This window comes from Spermophilus citellus (assembly GCF_964194105.1).
Source record: "Spermophilus citellus genome assembly, chromosome: 5".
NCBI lineage: Eukaryota > Metazoa > Chordata > Mammalia > Rodentia > Sciuridae > Spermophilus > Spermophilus citellus.
In genome coordinates, this window is record NC_138186.1 from 97,367,314 (window position 1) to 97,389,795 (window position 22,482).

A 22,482-nucleotide genomic window follows, 5' to 3' on the forward strand; every position below is an offset into this window, starting at 1 on the left:
TTACACTTGGAATAGAAGAATGCAATACTCTTCAAGTAAACAGCAACTGCACAGTGATACAATATACATTAAGATTGACACATGCTGTTTTAAGAGGTTCAGTAATTAGCTAACGACTAAAGAAAGTCAGAGATGTCAGCCTAAAAAAAGTCAATATGCTTTCTCTCTTCCATTCTGATTATAATCCATTACCCAACAGAACATCTACGATCCAGAAGATAAGTGTCCTCTTATGAAAATGCAGGGCTAACCAATTTTTAAGTGTCAATGAATTCTGCTCAATACTTTGAACAGTCTTCAAATTCTTCTTGTTGTCTTAAGAGAAAAATAAACCTTTAGGTATCTCAGTGTCAAATTTAGATATTTCAAGAAATATTAAGGTTTCTAAAGTTAGATCATGGGCAATAATACTTTTGAAAAGTGGTCTCATTGGCATATATCCACTGCTGTGTTCCATTGTTCTCATAAAAGTCAACCTTTTGGTTTTGCTTAACTAGACAAATATACACAACACATAGGAAACACTGACACACAACTCACAGGACACAATACATTTTACAAAATATATCTACTTTAGTACTATAACTGTTGTAAAAATTGACACCTCTGATACTATGAACAAATACACGTCACATTTATAATGAAAGTTGTGGTTACAAAGGCATTACTCATCTGATGGCATTTTTCTATGGGTACTTCAGACTTAAAATCATGTAGCCAAAGGTTTCCCTCCTATTTCGTTGAGACTTTGAAGGACCATTCAGTCACTTGAGCAACAGGCTTTCTTCACTGTAAACCCCTGGAGAACAGAGTTTGAGTACCTAAACTATTGAAATGTCAACGAACTGATAAATAAGCATGGTGACAATCACCTTTTCACTGAGCATGGTAAACTTAAAAAAATATAACCGATGAGACGACAGACTCTTCTAGGTTTTGAGCTTAAAAAAAAAATGAATTTCTTTTCCTGTGTTGCCAGAGAGGCATCAGGCTCACAGAGCCTCGGCGGACGTGTCTGTGGACACAGACATGGTCACCTTGGCGATCTTGACCGTGCTCTTGATGCAGCTTTCTGCAGCCCTGTGAACACTGGCTGTGTTGTTCGCATGCTTGTGCAGGCAGTCCGAGTCCCCCATGCTGTTATCCAGAGGCTGCGCAGTGCCTTCACATGAGGGGAACATGCTCCGGAAAGCATGTCTCAGGTCCTTGCTCCTCAGAGCATAGATGATGGGGTTCACGGTGGAGTTCAGCAGGCAGAGCATACTGCAGAAGGCAAACACCGTCTTAATGAGCTTGTTCATCTTCCCGAAGACATCGTACACCATGATCGCGAGCAGAGGGCCCCAGCAGATGATCAAAACCACCAGGATCAGGACCAGGGTCTTGGCCAGTCTAATGTCCATGCGGGCTTGGTCCGGCCGGGTCACCTGTACCTTGCCATCCTCTGACGTGTGGATGATGATGCTTTTCTGAGTTCCACGTTGAATCATGCGGACTGCGTGGCTGTGAGCTTTCCAGAGAATATACATGTATGCGTACACAATGAACAGCAGCAGCACGCTGGTGACCCCGATCCAGAACATCAGGTAGGTTTCATCAATCAGTGGGAAAATATCTGAGCAGACAGATTGCAGTTTCTTGCAGTTCCAACCCAGGAGAGGCAGGACAGCAATTACAATCGCGATGGTCCACATCAGGCAAAAGGCCACCACGGCTTTGGGCCTGGTGACGATTCTCTTATAGGCCAGGGGCCTGTGAATAGATATGTACCTGTCGATGGCCGTGAGGAACAGGCTGCCTACAGAGGCAGTGAAGGAGGCTGTGACCCCGCCCAGTTTGAAGAGAAACACGTTGGGGCTATCTTTGCGGTGGAACACGTGGAAGTCAACGAAGCTGTAGACGAAAATGACACTCCCCAGAAGGTCTGCCACTGCCAGGCTGCCAATGAAGTGATAGGAAGGCCTGCAGCGGAGGCTACGGGAGTGGAGGATGACACAGAGCACCAGCAGGTTCTCCAGAACCGTGAAGGTGCCCAGTGTGAGGGACAGCACGGCGATGGCCAGCTGTTGGCTGGGGTTCAGAATCATGAAGCACTCCATGTCCATGAAGTTCTCCCCACATTGGATATTCTCCTCATTCTCCTTGTAGGATGAGAGCGACTTGTTGTAGAATTCTGTAATGTTGTTTCCCGGGTCTACTGGGACTAACTGGGCGTTGTCTCCTGCAGTCATCTTTTCTTGGAAGGGACTGCCCCTAAAAGAAGTTAAAGGAAATTTCTGTGGGAAGTACCCTAATTTGGATGCCATGTCGCCTTTGATGTCTTCGTACTGGATGTCATTCGAGCCCACGTAGAGGAGGTCTGTGGTGATGGTGCGGAAGGTGGTATCTGCAAGGCCATCTAGGATCGACTTCATAACCTCAGCCTTCGGTTAGGCCAGACTCAAAGTGACTGAGAAAGAGATCGCAGGAGGGGATCCTAACAAGAGGGAAAACAGATAAACTGAATGGTGAGAAAACCAGGAAGAAAAATAAAAACATCACACACACACGTGCCATCATGACGTGTCATTGTGTCTCTGAATACAGGTCAAGTCCTTGTAGTTTCTGTCAACACAATGCGCCAGTCATTCAGGGGAGAGCCTCCCCCAAAGCTAGGGGTGGAGTGGCATACATCAGAAACATCTTTTATTACTTAAGCTGTCTGGATTGGAGTCACTGCACAAGTCCTGACTGGGCCTCCAGGATCAAGCAGGCCAAGGTAAATGAAATATTCCCTGGCTACAGTGTGCATTCCACTCTGCTTCTATGACCACATACAAAGCACCCCGGGCCAATGGGGCAGGGAGTTCACCCACATATGACACAATTGTGCGTCTGGAACACTACCTTGTCAGATGGGTGGGAATAAATGTATAAGACAACCAAAGCAAAAAAAAAAAAATGCAGAATCAGGTGTTGAGTTGCAATCTGTGTGTTTCTGTAAAGGGAAAGGAGGGAAATGCTAAAACCAAGAGGCAGCTCCAGGCCATGGTGGGAAGATCTGCTCCACCAGGCAAATTTCCTCCCCCAGAGAAGAGATGTTCTGGACTCAGCTGTAGCTGAGATGAACTTCTAAAATGTCTATAGCAGCCAAGAAGAATGTCACAATGCCTACTCTTGTACTGAAGCTGGTGGCAAACCAGACCTTGAACACCTGAGAAGGGTGAGGATGAAGCATGCCTCCTGAGAGCAATCTCTGCAAGTGGTCTGCTGACACAAGGGTCACAGGGGACTGGAACCAGGCCTAATGGAGTCCAAGACTTTCCAAGTAGACAGCTCTGGAAATAAGAACAACTAAGAGGAGGGGGCCACATTTTAAGGGCTCTTCAGTTTTAAGTTAAATAAATTGGTGTTTCAAAATTAAGAGCTAGAGAACTGATCTCACCATTTATATAAATGCTTGTTTAAAAAAATGGCTGTTCATCTCTCTAGTTTATGAAATCCATTAGAAGTATAGCATGGTATCTATACTAATTGAAATTATACTAAGAGCCAGTACTCTGCTTATTAATTGCTACTTGTTACTTCTAAACACAACGCACTATGGAAACTAACTCTCAAGTGTCCTTAGGGTCCCTGACAGCCTTTATCTTCGAATAAATTTAAAAGTTCTGGGTCTTCCTGATAAAATAACCTGCTTATTAGAATTAATAATTTATTATTGTATTATCCATTTAACAAACTATGGAGCACCCACTATGTGTCATGCACTGGATTAGACACTAGTGTCTTGACAGCTTCAAGGAGCCCATGGGAAGTGTACTGTCCAGCAGAGGAGATGGGCGGCTGCCCCAGTAATTAAGAGCAAGTGCAGTGTGAGCTACCCCTGGAGACTTCAGGATGCTGGGGAACATCCAATCCAGGGGGTTGAAGGTGGCTTCCCCAAGGAGAGAATGTTTATGCCAAGAATAGGTAGGAATAGTGTAGATGGGGAAAGGACACAGAATCAAAGAAAATATTTTAAAATTAATACCCTAAATGTCACAAAATTTAAAAAAAAGTGATTTGGATTAGACATAAAGTGAGAAATATGGCCCACCTTCCCACAGTCTGCCTTCTCAAGTCCAGGCCACAATCAGTGTGTGCCAGAATTAGGGCACCTGCACCCCAATCAGTTTTCCTGTCTTTCTCTGATCCTAGTCTCTTTGATCATTGCCATGCAGCTATTGGCCTGATCTTTAGAAATCACATGGATAATTATGTGACTTCCCTGTTTCAACTTCTCTGCCAGGGATGAAGTCATTGCAATAAAAAGCTTCCTGTGATCTAGCCCTGCCTGTCTCCCTAGCCCTCCCCTCAGCACCCCTAACCTCACCATGTGAGCTGTACCAGATGGATTCTAGTTCCACAAACACATCAAATTGATTGCTTTTTAGCTCAATGCTCTGGTTCCTACTTATCCTAACACTCTTCTGCCCAAGCATTCTCTCTTTCTGCCTGTTCATCTCCCCCACATCAGTTCGGTGTCACTACTTCCCCTAGCTCCTTGCTTCCCATGTTCAGATGAAATACCCTCTTTGGGGTTCCCAGAATAACCAAATAGAGTTCTGTCATAGCACTTACTAAATTTTTCAGTATTTCTGTGTCTGCATTTGCTCTGCTCCTTCCTCTAACTCACCAGAGAACAAGCTCATTGAGGACTTTGTTGGGGACATTACCTATTTTAGTATTTAACTCCCAACATTTAATATGCTGACTGGCACATAAAGGAGGCTCTAAATAAGTTGGTTGATTGGTGCTCTATTTGAATGCATTCAAATATAAATCTTGAATTTATTTATTTATTTATTTATTTGGGCCCTAATCCTCTATGGGTAACATTTGTCACTACTCAGGAAATGAGATTTTTCCCTTAGTCTGGGCTGATATACACTCAAATCAAGGCAGTGACCCAGGAGCAAAGGCTGGTTGCTGAAGCTATAGAAATATAGGATGCAGAAATAAGGCAAAACCGCAAATATATATTTGAATGCATTCAAATAGAGTAAAAAATGTTCTTTTCTATTCAAGATGGGAGAGGTATTCTTCTAATTGTGAAAAATAAATAAGCACATTATTTGAATCAAGGTTTCAAGCCCAAGGAGCTGCCTGATCCATTTGTGTTATAAAAACGCTATATTTAGGTGATGTTAACAGCATTCTAAATGATGCAGCCTATGTGATTACATAGTCTACATACTCAAGAAGGAGCTACATGACAGGCACTATGGGGGGGGGGCAAGGTAAACAAGAACACTGGCACTGTCCCACCAAATGGCAAACAAAGCAAGAGCCCCCAGCACTCATATGACAGGTAAGCCAAAGGGCTCGCTTCAGCCCTCCAAGACTGCCCAAGCACAGTATGGAGGCAACTGACAAACCAAGGGCCCTAATCCTCCAAGGGTAACTTTTGTCACTAGTCAGGAAAATTAGATTTTCCCCTTAATCTGGGCTTTCAAGCCAGTTCTGCACACTGTTCTGCACTGACATAGAACAAGGCACTTGGGAACAGTCGGCTGCTTTTTCAGAGACAGGAGTTCCAGGATACAAACAACACAGAGGCACCTAATGTGGTTAGGGTGCTAAGCCCACCCAAAATCAGGGCAGTGGCCTAGGAGCAAAGGCTGGTTGCTGAAGCTACAGAAATACAGGATGCAGAAATAAGGCCAAATCCCAACAGTCAACCTGGTTGTCCAGAGCTTTATGTTTCTTTACCTAAAGACTCTCCTGAGCCCCAACCTCAGCCTGGCTCCAATTAACTCTCAGTGTCCTTAGGGTCCCTGTCATCTCCTTTCTCACCTCTTCATCTCTTCAATAACATGTCCTATGTGTGCCACCATTGGGCTGTTTCTCAGGAGTCAACTCATGCTATTTGCAAACTTGTTTGCTAAACTATTCCACTCACACGTGAAAGCTTTCGTCCATAATCAAGGAGACACAGAAGATAGTCATGGTGTATGAGAGCTGTTCCTTACATGGTCACACAAAAACATCTTGAGCTCACACAAAAACATACAATTTCCTGGTCCTGGAAGATGACATTCTGCTCTCTGAATAGACCATCACACCTTCCACCTTCCTTCTTCCTCTTCCCTTCCCTCTGCCTAAACACTCATTTCCAAGATCCTTGCCTATTAAATTGATCTTGTAATGATTGCACCAAATTGTGCCAATGATACTTCATGTCTGAGACTTTCTTGACCAGCCCTTGCCACTAGGCATAACTTGAACCCCTAGTTTATCCCTCTGTCATAGGCCTCTTCATTTAAATGTGTATTTACATATTTATTTTCATAACTAGAATTCAGTTACAAACACAGAATGTTGTCTTTCTACCTTTAGGTGATTTACCACCTGAGAGCAGGAGGAGAGAGCGGGGCACCCATGGAAATGCTCACCAGAACCTAATAAGATGGCAGTTGATTGGACATTGAAAACAGTGATTTAATACTATTTCTTTGCCTTTCTTAAAATTTGAGAATAGGAAGATAACTCAATGGACATTTGGCCTAAAAAGCAAAACTGGAGCTTACATTTCCAAATCGTTTCTGGGCACATAGTCCATGGCCTCTGTCCTTAAGACATTTTCCCTCAAGTGACAAACTCCCCAATACTTTCACTTAAAATCTAATTTTAAAATTTATATGTATATATAAAAAATATGTATGTGTATGTATATATATGACTTACCAGATTCAAATTCAAAAGTTACAGAAAAAATACTCAGTGAAAAGTCAATTCTTTTTACCATACACATTCAAGTGAGATATATATATATATATATATATATATATATATATATATATATACCCTCTATACTCCCTTTTAAGAAAATAGTAACATACTACACATACTGTTTCAAACCTTGCTCTTCATTGAAGGCATATTAAATCTGGGAAGGTGGGGTTTGGTGGTGCACACCTGTAACCCCAGCTACTCAAGAGGCTGAGGCAGGAGGATCACAAGTTTGAGGCCAGCATGGGTAGCTTAGTAAGACTCTGTCTCAAAATAAAATGGTCTGGGGGTATAGTAAAGGGGAAAAAAAGTATGCATTGAGATAGTCCACATTAACAAATAAAACCTCCCTTTCGATTTAACACCTGTTCTATTAAGGTCTGTTAGATGAACGTGACTCACCTCCTACAAAAGGGATGTTTTGGATATTTGTCATCCTTTGTTAATACAAATAATGCTGCAACATTTTCATTTTTCACATTTCTTTTGGTATTGCAAGTAATCTTTCTACTACCTAAACTCTTACCTTGGACTTACTGTAAAACCTCCTCCTCCCTCTCTTCTACAGTCAGGTATATCACTTAACTCTTGCTGATTTCCCCCCTTTGTTCACATAAAGGGGGCTTATTACAGGCAGGTGGCACTCTGAGCCTTTTATATATCAACTCACTTATTCATGGCCCTATAAGGCAGATGCTGTTATTATCCCCGTTTTTAGAAAGGCACAGAATGGGTAATTTGACATTAGCACATCTAGAATAGTGGTAGAGCTAGGACTCAACCCAGATGTCAACCACATTTCAAGTGCTTAATGCGGCTAGTGGCTACCACATTCAACAGTGCAGGCCTAGCACTCCTGCTCTTTGCCTTTTTGATGTACTCTCTCTCTCTGAGCTAAGAAGAGGTATGACTATACATCTATTTTCCTTATTTTCCCTGCTGATTTCAACCAGCCAAAGCACTAGTCAACAGAAAGAACATTGCATTAGGAGTTAGCAGACCAAGATAAGTGTCAGATGTTATTGAGGAAGTAATCTTTCTAAGGTCAGTATTTCACCTGAAAATTGGGGATAATGGTGATGACAGTCATGACTAAATCACAGAATTGTTATGATAATAAATGCACATAAGACCCTTAGCATACAACAAAAAATTAAGTCTTCAATAAATATTAGTCAATTAGTTCTTATGACCCTTGCTATACACTATATACTAATGATATCTCAAGAATATATGACCTATACTAATTATTATTATAATACTATATGTGCTAATTATATCTCAAGAATATGCACTACCTTAACTAGATCACAGGCTACTTATTCGTTTTGTCTCAATGATTAAAGCATATAGCAAATAGGATATACATACATAGTGGGGGGGATGTTTACTGAGTATTTATTATATTCAGACATTTGAGAAACTTTAGATATTTTATTATTAAACTACTATAATCCTATCAGGTGCTTATTTATAATTCCTATTTCACAAAGTGAGGGTTTTTAGATATTAAGAAAATTATCCAGATTGTGAAAAATTTTCTTGCAGTTGAGTTCATGTTTCTCAGACTCCAAAGTCTCTCCTTTTAGACCTTATGTGCTGCTTTAAGAATTAACATAAACTTTATTAAAGCCATTTGCATCTTATATTCAAATATTCCAGCCTCTTAAAAACATAAGGCACTTTGTCAATAGTAATTAACACTATTTCCTACTAACTCACCATTTCCTATCCCAGCCTATCTAGGTAAATCTGCCTACTGGGATGGCCCCAGGGATTAAAATTTTAGTCAATATTTTTGAGAGCTATCAAGCTTCTTCAATAAAGACAAAGGGTCATAGACCTTATTTTCAGTAAAGCAAAAAAAAAAAAAAAAAAAAAAAAAAAAACACGTGTTCTGTTATTTCTCCACAGGAAGATCACCGCATATGTGATCACAACTTCCCATATTAATGCCACCAAACACTTCATTAAAATAAATTAGCTTGTTAAAATCTAAGCCAGGGCATGAAGTTATGAGATATAGAGAAATTTCTGTCCAATATAAGCCAACTTTAATTAAAGAATATACTTAAGGTCTGGGGCTGTAGCTCAGTGGTAGATTGCTTGCCTCACACATGTGAGCCACTGGGTTAAATTCTCAGCACCACATAAAAATAAATGAATAAATACAGATATTGTGTCCATCTACAACTAAAAAATATTAAAATAAAAAGAATATAGTTAAAAAGAAAACATGGATTTTGTGCAGTTCAAAGATCTTCATAATGTCAAAACACCACACTGTACAGCCTATTTTAGCAGTTAATGGGATCGTGGCAGGAAAACTGTTTTCTACATTTTGATAATTCTTTCTTTTATTTCTACATTTGGAATATTACAGTAATTTCCACCTTATTATTTTTTTGCATTGAGAGTTTTCTTTGAGAGTTCATTAGCAATATAGCTTAGGCTTTGGGGGAGGTAGCTGCCATTAATTTTGTTTTTGTTTGCTACTGGGAAAATCATAATTGGAAATTTTTAACAAGGTGTGTGGATGTACCTATTAAAGAAGCAGTTGGTTTTTATTATGAGGATAGTAAAAGGATGATTGTTAAAGAGATTTTCTTAGAATTATACTTTAAAAAATATAACCAACATATTCTAACAATTTAAGCTATAAATCATGTCTTTAGAGTAATAATAAAATGATTAGAATGTGTTAATTTTTTAAGAAAAATACTTCAAATTGAATAGAATCATCTCACCTGTTCTTTCTGTCCTTCTCTCCATCTGCACACCTGCCTCTCTGCTATCCTCTTCCCCCATAAAAACACATCACATCTCATCAACAACAGGCTCTGATGTCATCAAAGGAATTTTTGGGGTATGGCAACAGCATAGAGGTTTTTTTTAATTTTAAATGTTTATCCAGATTCCAGATTTTTATTACCATTTTAAAGGTAATAAAACATCGGTGTTTCTGATTAGGCTGAGTGTGACGTAAGTCCTGAAAACAAGATTTCAAATACAGCCACTTCATATCAATATTACTTAACCATAGTTATTTTAGTTTTCACTGTCCCACTGAAGACCTTCTTTATTTTAGAGGGCCATTTCAATATTCAGGTATTTGCATCTGGAGTCAAAATTCTTATTGTTCTAGACTGTGTGGCATCTCTAGGGAAATAATAAGCAGGCTAGTATTTGCTCTGTGCAGGATGTTTTATGTCCAGGAAAGCAGAAAACTCTTTGGAAGTATCAGAAGGACTGATGATTCTGGATATAGCTATATATTCTGCTCTTCTCTAATATTTGAACTTTTCAAATGCTTTAAGGAAATGATACCAAGTTTACAGTGTCTTAACAGAGAGAGGGGTCCATGATATCAGATGCAGGAGGTCCAGGCTCTTGCTTAACCTGCTGTCTCCCCTACTTTGTTAATTCTGGGTTCTACTCAGCTGCCTCATAAAAGAGCCATGTGAAGGCTCAAGAGAATAAAGGTCCCAGTGGATATAGCCATTATTTTCCATTCATTTCTGAGAATAAGTCTGGTTCCTACTAATTCAATCAAGAAAAATAGCTAGCTAATTTATTTCTCTAAAGTTAGTAGGAAAAATTTTAGTTGACTCTTATAACAACATTATATCTAAGTTATGTCCTCAATAGACATAGCAGGTCTCATGGGCCAACATCATAACATAATGCATGATGGTTTGGTGTTAGTTGATTGGGCAATGAATCTCTTCAAAATCTTACCTAATTGTTAGTGGTTTAGAATTACTGAAACAATTTGGTCATTTTTTTTAACATCATCTACTATAGTAATGTAAAATAAAGAATTTATTTAATTCACCTGATAATTCAGGCAAAAATGCATAATCCTTCTTCCTGGTACTAATGTCAGCTCCTTTTTCTATATATAAAAGAAAATTCCATTACAGTGGTAATGCTTGGTTGGCTCTCAAAGCTTTAGCTCTTCATATGTTTTGTTAAAAATATAGAAGTTATTAAATGCACCATTTTCTTTGTTTTTTTCTTTACTAACAATAGGAATATTAAATTTCCATGAAAATATATCAACTAAAAGGAACTGAAGACATTAAGACACTTATAAAGCTGTATTTCTTTTCAAAAAATTCAATGTAAAATATTCCTTATTATTTAACATTTAAAACCTTATTAAATCTTAAATTTCAGGGCTTAAGAAAATGATGCCTTGAAATTACAAAAGGCTCAGGCACAGTTTGGTGATGATGTTACATGAAAAGCCTGTCACAAAGGTGAATTAATTATACAAATAAAATGATCTGTTGATTTATGTAACAAATTTCTTTCACCATTTAATTTTGCTCTTCCATTTAGATGTTTCCTCCTACTAAGTGCCTTGGCCTATTCTGTAAGAGAGAGATGTTTTCCACACAGTCTGTAAGGAAAACACCCATCCGATAACAGAGAACATGCAGTTTTCAATTCAATAAAAGCCATGGTCCACTACATAAGATTGTCCTTATCTTGCATGTGAGATTTCGTCATTAAAAGTAGAAAGCAATATATTATTCTGGTCCATAAATTATGTAGGACCTAGTAAGCAGGCTCTTATCTTTGCCATTCATTATGAAGTACTCTACAGCAATAGCTATCATAGGTACACAATATGATATCCAATTGTGTGGTATAACTTTCAGTTTCTTCTCCAACTATTGAAGAAGAGGTATTTTCATTTTTAAGCCATGCACATACAAATTAAGCCCAACTTCAGTTTTATCCTTTCAGTTTCAAATCTGAGATTTAGATGAACAAATATGGACATTAAAAAAAATCTCAATTTTCAAATATTTTCATTTAAGAAACAGCTGAATATTTTTATGTTTCAGTCATCATGCTAAGTATGATATTATTTTTTTTAATATTTATGTGAAATAGATGTTATTACAATCCCCATTCTGTACACAAAAACACTGAGTCTTACAGAGGTAAAAATGCTTTGCCAAAGGTCTCCAACCAGTGGGAGCAGGGCTGGAATTCAGGTCTACATAATTCAAAGTGCCTGCTCTTCACTGTGAGATATAGGAACCATATAGTAAAAAACCCTTTCTTTGATTCCTAGGGAAAGGGAAGAGTCCATTTGGGGGAAGGAGGTCACAAACAGTACATGATAATTTTACATGATGAACAACTAAAATATGAATGATCAGTTGAGAGCAAAAACATTGGTCATAGCACCTGCAACACATTCTTCACCAGTGGTCTTCAGGGGCAAAGTATGGTGATCGACTATATATAGTTTCAATGATCAAATCTTTCATTTGAGATAAAGATAGTCTTAAGTAAGTATTTCATGTGGCTTTTAAGTATGGATAGTTTTCTTTGGCAAAAAGTCAGCTGATCATTAGGGAATTAAGCTTGAGTTTTGGTCTCCATACAAGCATACATCTGAAAAGGTATCCAAATGTCAAAATTACATAAAATGCATCAACAAAGATCTACCCCAGGGTCTTTTCTCTCAGCATCAAAAGCAAGTCCTAAGGTCTTCAGGTACAAAGTATGCCAATCATCTATAAACTAAAAGTTCTAACTCTCGATTAGCACATTTTTGCAGTAATTATTGGCAAATATATAAAATCTAAGACCTCTTTGTCTCTATTTTTATCTTTAATTAGGAAAGGTGGTTCCATTTTATTTACTTTTTTTTTTTTGCTTCATCAGTCAATTACGATGACTGCGGTTGGTAATGACACCCCTCCACAACACCATGAGACACGAAGAGGAGAGCTTCTTTAGTCTGAATGAGACAAGATGACTGTTAAGTCAACAAAAGCTTGTAATGTCCATTCTCTATGTGGTGGAGAGATTCCACTTGAAATCCATCAAGTTCCCACCATGAGCTATGCATTTTTCTTAGATCCAGAGGGAATAAGATTCTCTTTGGCCAGTTCCTAAGTTCTGACCTAGAATCACAGTAGACAAATTGTATAAACCTTAGTTTGACTCCAACAAATAAGTGATTGTTAGACTTCTAGTGCCCAATAAGATAAAAATGTGTTACCACAGCAATGTGATTGAGGGATACAGAGTTATAGGCCTTCACATGCTTTATTTAGTTCATTTTTACTGGGCACATAGTCTGTGCCTACCACTAGACATTATATTCCAAGCATGCATGTTTTCTGTGATTCACTCCTGAAATATATCCACGTTTCACACTTATGTAATATATAAAGGTTGGGTAAATGGAAAAAGGGAAATGATTCTCCATTTCACCCCACCCCCCAAATAAAGCCCACCCATCTGTCTATCCCATCCCACAGATGAAAAAATAGGATAAGAATAGGATATGAAAGTGTGTAATAGGGATATTTTAACCACCAAAGAGTATGGGCTGTTCATTGATGACTTCTGCCGGAAGTGACAACGGGCAATGCCGAACCATTCTGTAGCAGTCTCTCATGTCTAATCCCTCCAGACCATGAACACTTTGAGAGCTGGGACCCGTCTTGCAAGTCCTCTGCCTAACTCAGGGTTTGGCACAGAGTAGGCATTCTGTTTACAAAATGGATATTGGCAGGCATTAGCAACATGACAGATCTAACTTAAGATAATGGCTTTATGAATAGTTTTCTTTGTCAAAAATCCAGATGATTGTTAGAGATTTCCATACAAACATGCATCTGAAAAAGTCCCCAAATGTCAAAATTAGATAAAATGCATCAACAAAGATCTACCCTAGGATCTTTTCTCTCAGTATCAAATGAGAGTTATGGGCCACAACCAGATATTTGTTTTTCACTCTGATCCTGGTTCACTCTGGGTGTGTGTTATGAACTGCAATGATTAGTCACATAACAATGATACATAAAGAGATTTTTGGGACACACACAACCTTGGATAAATACTAATTACACACTGTTGATATAACTTTAAAGACAACACATGAAATTATTATAATAATTTTTCTTTCCCCAAGCACATGCATTGATTTTTTCCAAATGGGTTTCTCTATATGCAACTGTGTTTTCAAAACAACTTGTCAAGACAAGTTATGTGAAAATCCAACCACTAGATGGAGTGGCTTTTATAAGCCCTTTTTATAAGCCCTTGGGAATTAATTTGTTATTCTATTCACTGGACATAGTTCTTGCTTTGGTTGAGCAACTTCTCTTCCTGCTACAACATTTTATGAATTTTACAACTGAATTAATTAAAATATAAATAAGAAAATATGTCATGGAAGGTTCAAATGGATTATTATGAATGCCTACAAAAACCAAATTTCTAATTACTTTTCTCGGGTAAAGGGGCATTGAGAAAATTTAATATATTGACAAAAATTAATTGTGAATATTTGGAACTTTGCCTCAAGAAAGTAATTAAGAATAAGTAGAGAAAAGCAGTTCTGCTGAAAATAAATGTTTATGCCAACAGATGCTAAAAGTAAGAGGAGAGTTCTCAGGAGCCCAAAATCAACTCTAATAACAAACTCAACACATTTCTATTTCATGAAATATTGGGCTTTCCCATTTCTAAATATTAAATTACCAATACAGGTCATAATTCTATGATGAAAAAGAATGCTAAATAATTTTGTATTATATAGGGAGTGAAGTAGAACATTTCACAAGTGAATATTAGTTCAAATACTCAAATTGAGGACACAGTGACTTCCTAAATAATTCAATTTCCTTCCAATTATTATTTCACTCACTGAAATAATTTAAAATAAGTTTTTATTATTGCTTAAATCCAGGGAAGCATATTTTAGAAACTAGGCACTTCTGTTTCACCCACTTTGGTTGGAATATTTAGGAAAGTCTCAGTGTGTACTAACAATGTAAGATATAAACAGAAAAATATGCTTTCAAGATGCAAATAATTATATACACACAGAAGTAGAAGTACTCGGTTTCAGTAAGAATGTAAAATATATTTGGAAATGCAGTTGTGGCTTAGAAGTAAGCATGCAATTTGGATTCAAGTGTGGAATCGTTATGCCACTGAAACCATGAGGTGGTTTTATTGTATGCATCCAAGGTCAGACTCTTTCTAGGGTTTCTGTGATTCAGTTATGAGATTCTGAACAGAGCTGAAACTGAAAGTGTTCAGAAAGAGTGACAAGAAGATAAAGAACTAGGAAGATAAAGACTGATGCAAATGAGCTGAAAACTCTAGTGTGCATTTTAGAAAATAGTCTGAGAAGTCACATAGTTGTCTGTAAGTGCACACAAGGTAGTCTACAGGTCAACAGCTCTCAAAGTGTGGTCTCTGAACCAACAGTAGTACCAGGCATCATCTGAAAACTTTTGAGAAATGTGAATTACCAGGCTCCAGTTCAGATCTGGGAAATTAGAAACACTAGAGTTGAGGCACATCTGTGTTTTTAACAGGATGCCAGAAGATTCTGACACATTCTGAAGTTTCAAAACCACTGTTAAAGATTGTAGAAACTGAGGAAAAAAACTAAGGAGAAGAAATAGAATTAAATTTTAAGAATTGTTAGATAGGAAGAAAGAATATTCTGAGTATAGGTTTTTAGATCACTGAAATGAAGTGCTAAGAGAACCTGCTCATAATAAAGTAGATTCTCACAGATCTTTAAAACCAGGGTATTCCCATTTGATGGAACAGAATAATGTTAGTCTGGCCTGAAAATAAGTATAAGGGGAGGGAAACTTCTCCAGGTTTCTCAGTGTACAATCGGGGCTTCTCTAGACTTTTTCAGGACACTTATGGTTAAACATTTTACCCAGCAAAGGGGCTTCAAGATGTAATGTGTACTAACACAGCACACAGACATAAATTTAAAAACTCTACACCATTTTCTCCTAATTCTATTTACAAAGCCTATGCAAAGCTTTATTGGAGTGCTAAGCTATTTCTTTTAACACCACTGGGAAGGAATCCATGAGTACTGAACTTAACAGAATGAGAAAAAAGTAAAAGTAATTAACATCTCAGCTTATTTTTTTAAGCTAGAAACATTTGCTTCAGTTAATCTTTACCCCCAAACCATAAAATATTATATTAAAAGAGATGAGCCCAGAAAATGACAAACTAAAATGGCAATTTTGCAGTATCTAAAGTAACATAGTTGCACTGCAAATTCTTAAATAATTATTCTAGTAATTATACAATTTACACTGATTCTAGTTGGTCGAAAAAAATTTAAAATACTTACAAGTTATAAGTATATGGAAATGTGTCCCAAAGCACTTCAAATGTATGACCCTGCGAAAGCTGTTTCTTCTCTAATTATTTAATCAATAAAAATGGACCACAGATTACTTATAGTTAGTTACCTTACTGATAGCTAAAAATCATTCAAATATCCCCCCGCCTTTTTAAATAAGAAGTAAGATGCCATTTCCAAAAGTAGTTGTGCATCCTTCAAAGTCAAGTATCCACACATGCAGAGACACAAAATTCCTTGGATAATCTTTTGCTTACTTATGTGTTAAACTGTCTGGCTTTCCTTTTTCTCTCTCCATATATACTTGTTCACCAGTTGTACAAAAGCTAGAGAAAACATTTACAAATTCTGGCAGCAACGCATTGAAATAATTTGAAAATGTGGTCCGTTTTACCAGCCACTATGGAATAAACCAAAATACTCGGGTCATAGCAGAAATAAACCGCTCTTATAAAGAACAAATACATTTGATTTTTAAATATAGCTGCAAAATAAGCAAACATGGATGACAAAGAATGACTGCCTAAATAATTTTTTGGAGATCATTGGTATTGATTTACTTGTTATACAAATCAGTGTTGTGAAAATACTTAGTACATATGTCCATAGAAGTGGAGATTAATTAAAGCAAGTTTTTATTCTTTTAAAACACATTAGAATTATCAACAGTTTGAATGTAACACTCCTTACAACTTAATTCAATTTACAGAACTCAGATTGATTTCAATTTTCTTCTCTAAAGACATGGTCCAAAAGAATGGATGAAGAAAACAGGGGACCCTACCATTTAAACATAAATTTTGAAAAACTTGAATTCCTAATTATATCATATTTAATTATATTTAAATATACTATGGACATATGCAGTTTGTGAAAGCATTTGCCAGTATATTAAACCACCACAACAGATTGCCTGGCACATCTTTGAAAAATGCCTCTGCTTTTCTTTAAAAAGCAATAGCATGGAATTTGCTAGTAGGGAAAAAAATAGATTATTACATTATCAAATTTTGGGAACTATACTGCACTTTATCTCCTGAAGTTAAAAGAAAATTTAAAATGTTATTCAGACTTGACAAAAGATAGTGAGGAATAAAGCCAAAGATATCAAATCTCTATTCAATCAACTAAAATTTTAAGCAATAAAGAATCCAACTATCTAACTAAGAGTGGAAAAACAAAACATTCAATGATAAACTAAAACATTGTCATTTAAAATCATAAAGATGTGTTCAAATATAATAAGAACATTGTATTCTTAGGAAAAAAAGATTCGCCACTTGGGTTAGAGAAAAGGGAACTTAAATCACTTCTTGCATTCAAAAAATGCAAAATCTACTTTGTGAAACTTAATTTAAAATTTACTGAATATAATGAAGTAGCACAATGGGTTAAAAACTGAGCTGTCTGAAAAACAAGGATTCCCATCTAACCAGTCTCAACTCATTTATTCAAAAACAAATCAAGACAAAAGAAAACAAAACTTTGAAATATTTCCTAACGTGCAGGTGTGACAATCTCTCCAGCTGAGACCCAAACAAAATCCAAGGCATTCCCAGAACAAATGCAATGACTCTGCCAGAGCCACTGGCTCAGGTTTAAGGAGCAAACAATTCTTTCCTCATAAACCCATAAAAACTCAACTATGAACTTCAAAATTCCATGGTTGCTAGTTCTTAAATTAACCTGTCCAAATGAAGCTTTCAGATTACAGGCTATCTCAACTTTATCCTTTAGTAATCCATATGGAAAACACTTCAAATACATGAAAAAAAATCAATGAAAACTCAATTAAGACTATACTTGTTTATGCAACTAACTGTCCTATAATAACTATTACAATGGAATGTACTTTATTTCACCATAAGACATCATGTTCAGTAAAGAAATAAGACTCAGGAAGTAAATATTTTACCTTAAGAACTAGAAATAATCACACTTATTGCTTTACATAACAGTTTTGACCTATTATTACTGTTACATCATAAACATTTCTATTATCTACGGGGCAAGTTTGAGATAGAAGTCCATCTAACATCACACAATTTGAATAGTAACAAGAGAAGTGATGAAGACAACTATAACAACCCTCTTCCCCCCTGCCTCACAAATTTCCTCAAGTTTTAAATTCCTTGCGATACAACATTATAACACTTTAGATATAAAACAAATACAACTATCTTACTATGCATTTTGTGAAATGGTAATAACCTATATTTTTTCCTAATTGGTATAGACCTAACTTCTAAAACTAATAAATAATTAGCATGACTGGTAAAAGCTGTCTTAAACTCATTAGTTTTATAAAAAAAAATTATAATCCAATGATGTGGTACTCATTCTGGCATATTTGCAAGACTCTTAGAATACATGGGCCTGGAACCAATTTCCTCCTATCCTGGAAAACAAGAACAGCCGTGTTTTGATTCAAGGTGAATACTTCTTTTTTGCCTTGAGTCTTCAGTGTCCATCTGCACAGTTGCTTTGAACTTGAATATTTCTCCAAATTTGTAGAATTCATTTAAAATCATAAAGATGTGTTCAAATATATTAAAAGGCAACATCTATGAAGAAGTTTATTTATGTATGTATATAAATGTGTTTACACATCCAGCTGTCTAAAATAATGCAGTATTAATAGAAATATTCTGGATGATGCTTATCATTACTTTTGGTCCAGAAAATATTTTGGAGAAATCTGAGTTGATCTGTAAGATGAAGCCAAATTAACATACAACTATACATGATAAATGAATTAAGCGATTGTCAGAGTATTAAATAGCAATTCAGTGGCAAAGTGTTGAGTCCCCAGAACCCTCCTCCCCAAATAGCACTCATGCAGTTAATGCACAAAGTTAGCAGCATTTCATATGAGAACAGGATCAAGAACAAATTAGAGATATGGGTGAGGGAGATACGAAGTTAAAATTCTGCCAATACAAAATACACAAATTGTTTTTTATTTTTTCTTCTTTAAGTTCTCTACCAATCTTCAGTCAATAAGAGACAATCCAGCAGATCTGGCTATTTCTAGAAATATAGATATGAAATATGTAAACCTGGCCCTAGTACAGTTTTTCAAACAATGCTGGGTTCAAGTTCAGAGTCAAAAGCAGAATTATAAATAATTTATATCCAAAGGCTGGTTTCATTCTATTTGTCAGTTCAATTAGAAAATGATGAACACAAAAATAGAAGAGACAAACTTACACTGGGGGAGACACGGCATCCTTTTAAGCACGGAATGCAAGCTCTCATCTGTGTTCTTTATGCAACTGAGCTAACATAATTACGCTAAGAATAACAGACAGCAACCTGAAGGACAGGCTCCATAGTACTAACTAAATTCAAGAAGCTATAACCAAATCTCATTTTACTAATTATGTGTTGTTAGGTATTTCCAAATTCAATTTGTTACTTTTGTTTGTTTGTTTGTTTGTTTCAGCATTCCTGGATAGCTAGTTAGGGGAAATAATCCCTTAAATTATTAGGCCAACTGTTTTCTCGGAGGAAACATTTGGTAAACATTGTGAATTCTAAACCACTATTAGAAGTTCCATTTCATAACAGTTTATTCTTACCCAGTAAAGTATTCCAATTCTAATTCCAAAAACTAATATGCAAGGCAACCAAGGAGCCTGTCTAAATTTCTTGGTGGTTAATGTTAATTCTGAGTCAAAGCAAAGCAGAGTGTCACACAATTGTTTTGAAAGAGTTTCTCAGGCTTTGCCTTAGTAATTAATAAGCTGACACTGCATACTAAATACTTATCAACAGAATCAATGGGGCTGCTTCCTTCTTGAGAAAATAGGTAAACCGATTCAAGGAGTTTTCTTTAGAAATAGACTGCAATATGTCACAAATGTAGTGGTTCTTTTGGAGAATTTCATTCCCAGCAGTTTCAGCTTGGTAACATTTAACAATTTCACTATTTTAACATTTTGAAATGCCAAAAAGAACACACTGATCCTGCAGCTAGGCTTATTAGAGAAGAGCAATCTCACAGGCAAGACAGAGAGGAACATAGTCCACTGGGAACAGGGTAACAGAAAAAGACAGAAAACAGTGGATAACAAACAAAGCCAAGCACTACTCCAATGTGAGATCTGATTTTCACCAGAATTGAAAACTTTGCACACTAAATTAAATATCACCTATGACTTAATTAAAGCTCTAATCACAATATACATTTATAGACACATATTGATGCTATTAAAATTCAGGGTATAAATATCTAATTTTCCTCCCTAACAATGAGTATGCAAGCATAGTAATTTTATTTTTGAAGGGTCATAACTGAGCATTTCCACCCTGTGGACTAATTTTACCCTCCTGTAGGCATAGAAACACAATGAGACCTCTCCCCATTAGACACTTGATACATACCTCAGCCAAGAGTATTCCTCGCCTGGTGTGGGAGACATCTTTGAAACAAAAAGAGTCCATTTACAGTAAGTTCTCCTGATAATCTAATATACATTAGTTTTTTAAAACATGCTCAACATGAAGCCTCTTGCCCAACTAAGGTAACTGTTATTATACCTGCAAATAACTGCCTGCAGTGTGCAATGTTTTAACATTCTGGTGGTGCATGCATTCTGTTCATGTATGAATATAATTAGAAAATTATTTGCTTTCTTAAGAAACTATACCTGGCCTTTTATTTTGATAAAATTGCTCTTAACTGAGTTAGAGTGTGGGGGAGGGGGAAAGAGTAGCAGGAAGAAAAGGGACAGAGAAAAATCAATCCGTATATCTTCCCTTGCAAACTGTCAGGAGGGTAGGATTAGAAAAGCAACACTTTAAATCAGATAAAGTCCTATGGGAACCTTAAGGTTGGTTGCTGTGAGCTTCTCAATATTCTGCAAAATAGATTGATGTCAGTAGTGACCCCCTCTGATACTCAATGTCCACAGAGTTTCCTCTAAGAAATAGCATTTCCCCCATTGTTCAAAAGATATTAACTTGGTAATAAAATGAGAAGTTAGAGGACCCACAGAAATATCTTTCAACACTTTTAAAACCACTAAACCTGCTCTAAAATCTTATTGGAGTAAATGCTCAAGGAAGGTTAATAGACCAAGAGATAAACAAAGGCAGGATTAGCTCTTCTTTGGAAGAAAATTTTTTAAATCAAAGGCAGAATGTTTAATAGGTTACTATTTTTTCCTCACCTGTTCAGTTTAAAACCTTTGAGAGATAGTGTATTCAAATTAGAATCATGCATATTGCTTTCAAACTTTCAAATGACCAAACGACACCTTTTCATGTCTATCACAGCAAATATTTGCATTCGGGAGTGATCCATTTGTGATTTGTGAACCTTATCAAAAATGCAACATCAACTTTATTCATCTAATGGCTAGCTCTGAGTTAAATGGTTCTATCTACATTTAAATACTAAATACTATGCTCTTTTTTTCTCTTAGAAGTGGCTTCTATAGCTATTTTTTCTATGTCAAAAGTTTATTATTTGACATACATTTCTTTACATGACACTTAATATTTTATTTAGTCGGTTTTTACGTTTGATGCAGAGATTGATGTTATTTCTCTGGGAATATTTCATTGCTGATAAGGTTTAGAGACATTAAGCATCAATTCAAGCGCCTGTTTTTCAAACATGCACAATTACACATTTTCTACAAACAGACATCAGTGCATACAGAGAGCCAGGTGCACACACATCCAATAAATAGTAAATGGTAGAAACCTCCAGAAGTAGCACAGACAACAGTTAGCAGTCTGAGGCTATACACCTAAGTAAACACCGACACACGATTCCCTCTCCCAGAATAAGAACTTCACGAAGGACACTTGGGGGCTGGTACCCAAGTGGTCAGGACACAGTGGTCAGTACCCAAAGGGGCAGGAGGCGGAAAAAGTATTTCCAAACACAACTCTGCCAGGTCTTACCCTTCGCATCCCCTGATCCTCAGGGCAGAAGCTCCCTCAGCACCTCTCGCCCAGCTCAGGGGTAGGTTCTCCGCTAGAAGGAAGCGTCCCCCCTGACTCTATGGAGAGCTCTGCAGGGAGTCGAGGCGCCCCGCCCGGGCCAGGGGAAGGCACAGGCGCCACGGGAGCCTAGAAGAAGCGGAGGCGGAAAAGAAGTGGAGAAGGAAGGGGTGGCTGAGGGAGTAGCATGGGGGAGGTGGCGCCGGCGGGGTGGAGCGGGGTGTGCCTCCAGCGGTGGGTCAGTAAGTCAGTCGGTCCGCGCGCCGGCGTCCCCTGCCTCCAGCGCCCGCCCGCGACAGCAACGCGGACTGGCGCCCCCTCCGCTCCGGCTGCCACTGAGCCTCGCCCCTTTCTCGGGCTCTTCACTGGGTCCTCCCGCTGGCCCCGCCTGGCCCGGCGTGGGGCCGCCCGTCTCCGCCAGCCTGAGCGCCCGTCGCCTCGCCCTGCTCGCGTGGTCCCTGCCTCTCCCTCCGCTCGCGCTCTGCCTCTGGCTCCCTCTCAGTCCCATTTATGAAGCGCGGTCCCATCACGTGTTAATGAGCCTTTGTCCTGCCCTGGCAGCGGCGGCGGCACAGACTCCGCCGAGGGAACTGCGCGGGGAGGGACCC

General features: G+C 37.7%; 1 protein-coding gene across 1 annotated transcript; it reads right to left on the minus strand.

The window, feature by feature from the left end:
• Nucleotides 1-291: 291 nt before the first annotated feature.
• On the minus strand, nt 292-22,339 carry CNR1 (cannabinoid receptor 1). Its single transcript, XM_081296220.1, has 2 exons — nt 21,836-22,339; nt 292-2,476 (listed from the first exon to the last, which is right to left on the minus strand). Exon 2 carries the CDS (start codon nt 2,412-2,414, stop codon nt 993-995), a length of 1,422 nt encoding a protein of 473 aa, XP_081152346.1. The 5' UTR covers nt 2,415-2,476; nt 21,836-22,339; the 3' UTR covers nt 292-992.
• Nucleotides 22,340-22,482: the final 143 nt, after the last annotated feature.

Bases quoted from the DNA above. Each gene is read 5' to 3' on its own strand.
- CNR1 (XM_081296220.1), bottom strand. From the start codon at position 2,414: ATGAAGTCGATCCTAGATGGCCTTGCAGATACCACCTTCCGCACCATC.